Genomic DNA, 2,715 nt, shown 5'->3' with positions numbered 1-2,715 from the left:
AAGAAGAGGAGCGAAGATGGCTTTACACTCCAAAAATAAAGACAAAGCTCACAATTTATTGACAACAGTGTATTTATTTATACCTACAAAAGAAAACAAGATGGTATCAAAAGGACAATTTACAAACTAAGAATAGTAACATAGCTCTTAGTATCCTGTGTCTGAACACCACAGATCTATGAATCTCTCAATTCAAGTCTTCGTTAATACAACAGGAATGTGTTCAGAGACCAGCAGGTGTGTGAAACGAGATGCTGATCCCACACAAAGCCACTAACCCTTCCATTGTTCAGAGAAGTCCAAACAGTAAATTGCTTCAGGAAGTGGGAGGGGAGGAAACACCCAACTCATTTAACAGTCCCACAAACTTTTACAGGTTGAAAACAAGGCAAACAGCACTAGGCGCTAATGCTTTATCCACAAGGGCCCTCCAGCTGGTATATGGAACAGAGCAGCGAGCACCAGGTGGGACAGGGGCAGCACATGCCATGGTGCATTTATGCATTCAACAGACTGGTTAACACTCTGAACTGAAAGGAGACCCTGGACTTCAGCTGACCTCGATGGCGATAAAGCACTGCAAGACTTGGCATAGGCATTTAGACGTGCACAAGTCCCCCTCAAAGGAAGTGAAAGCTATAGCACACTGTAAGGCAGCTTTGGTGGTCCAGAGACCCTTTTTAAAGCCAGTCAGTGAGATGTCCTACTCATACAGCCCTCAAACACACTTCTGCATTGAACTTGCAAATTTGGAGGGGGGGAGAAAACAAAACAAAACAAAACAAAACAAAACCCTCTACATTTGCTTGTGAGAGAGGCCAAAGATAAATCAGTCAGTATCTGGATAAATAAAATGTTTCCGGCTTTCACTTAACACAAGCAAAGGAACTTCCCGCCCAAGCATTAGAATTAGAAAATGGGATGAAAGAATCAAGGTTCTGGAAGATCTCTCCCTGTTCCCCGTTTGTCAGCAACCTACCTGTGTACTGCACAAAAAAATGCGCATTCATCCCCCCAAAAGTTTACTCAGGGAAGAAATAAAATTTAAAAAAAGAAAGAACTTCTATGTAAGCAAACTCTTTTCCTGGGCTATAAGAAGTTCCACTCTGCTACAGAAGGAGCAGGCTGCCTTGTTCATCGATACGCAAGAACGCCAACAGAAAACAAAAACCCAAAGCCCTGCACTCTGGTATGCAAACATCATGCCTCACAAACCAGGAGATGTGTCCATTTCTTTGCCATATTATCAGATCAAGAGCAGCCAACTCCTGTTAGCATCTACTGTCTCTGAACCGTCTAGGTATTAGAAATAACAAGTCAACAACATGCTTTACTAAAGGGAACCCCCCCACACACCCACCTTAGCCTGTAAAATAAACAAGTTTATTTACGTATTTACTAAAATTTCACTCTTCTCTAACATTTTCTAAAATGCTACCTACCTGGGAGAGCTCAGCTCAAAGGGACCAATGGAGCAGGGAAATGCACTCAAAAGCCAGAAAAAGCAATAATCAGAGCAAAGTACATAAGAAATAAAGCTTCAGAATCAAGATGCACTAATCAGCTCACCGCTTACCTCATGGAAAGGAGATTCCAGGCAATCTCCTCCTCCTCCTCTTCCCTTCCTCCCCTTCCCCTCCCACCCCAAGCCCACCCTATTCAAAGCTCTTAAGTGTGGAAAACTCTTGTCACATTTTATGCAGCGTAGCGGCATTCAGAACATTCCCCGTAAAAGGTAGTTTGTTCCTGAAGGACAGACAAACAAGATACGTTGTTCTCAGTTCGGTTTAGTTTCTGGGCTCTTACATAAAACCTCTCTCAATAAACCCAACAGGAATTGGAAAGCAGAAACTAATTTAAGGATAACCAGGCTCCATACGTTTGCAATGCTGTAATTCAACAATTCCAAAAAGAAAGAACTTCCTTGGCCAAACTTATAGCAGCGGTACCTACAGCAACTATATGGTTTTCAGGTTTCGAATTCAAGGCAGGTTTGGTCTCAGACATGGGCTTTTAATGCCCACTTCCCTACTGCAGGCTGCTACAGGTACCAAAGATGGGGCCGCTGCTTCCAGCGCTGCAGAAAATGCCAACCATGGCCCTGGGACATTACTCTGAACACCGCCCAGCTCAGAAAAATGAGCAGAGTTTTCCTATAGCAAGTCACCTATGATAGATTACAAGCAATAATAGTGAGCTATTTAAAAAAAAACAATAATAATTAAGATTAGAAGAAAGTGAGCATTGCTCCCTTGTATTTATCATTTTAAATGAAGTGCTTTTTGGCTTCCCAAAGTTTCCCACCTCTCTTGATACTTCCTGAAATTCAGTTAACACGTTACAGAATAGAAACTTCCTCCCCTCAAAAGTGATTTTTCAGACAAACCAAGATGATCGAGCTGGGACCTATCTGCCTTATACCCATTTCTTTTAGAGAAAATAAAATTTCCAATTTCCTCAACATGCAAGACAAAAAATAATAAATTTTCCAGTCAACTATATATATCTCTTAAAAAAAAAAAAAAAAAGAGGGTCAGTAATGTGGACTGGGGGCCACTTCTGATGGGCTTGAGGGATCTGAATGGTGAACTCTAAGTCTAATCTGCATGACAGACACATCACAATGGGAAAGAAGAGAAAGAAAAGGTTCCTTTAAATGCAAGAGGTCTACACTGGTGGAGTGGTCTCATTTGCGTGAGGGGGGAGGGGGCGGGG

The 2,715-nt window shown here is 42.1% G+C and overlaps 1 protein-coding gene across 1 annotated transcript in view; it reads right to left on the bottom strand.

Moving 5' to 3' along the window:
- Nucleotides 1-2,593: 2,593 nt before the first annotated feature.
- DDX17 (DEAD (Asp-Glu-Ala-Asp) box helicase 17) overlaps nt 2,594-2,715 on the bottom strand; it is a gene marked incomplete at its 5' end in the record, with an annotated part of 12,809 nt that continues 12,687 nt past the window's right edge. Inside the window, one exon of the mRNA XM_010134120.1 lies at nt 2,594-2,709. Within this exon, the coding sequence (XP_010132422.1) occupies nt 2,687-2,709 (23 nt within the window). The remainder of the gene's footprint in view (nt 2,710-2,715) is intronic.

The sequence above is a fragment of the Buceros rhinoceros genome, unplaced genomic scaffold, assembly GCF_000710305.1.
Source record: "Buceros rhinoceros silvestris isolate BGI_N320 unplaced genomic scaffold, ASM71030v1 scaffold11404, whole genome shotgun sequence".
NCBI lineage: Eukaryota > Metazoa > Chordata > Aves > Bucerotiformes > Bucerotidae > Buceros > Buceros rhinoceros.
Note: the sequence above shows the minus strand (reverse complement) of the source record. Positions and strands in the feature narration are given on the sequence as shown.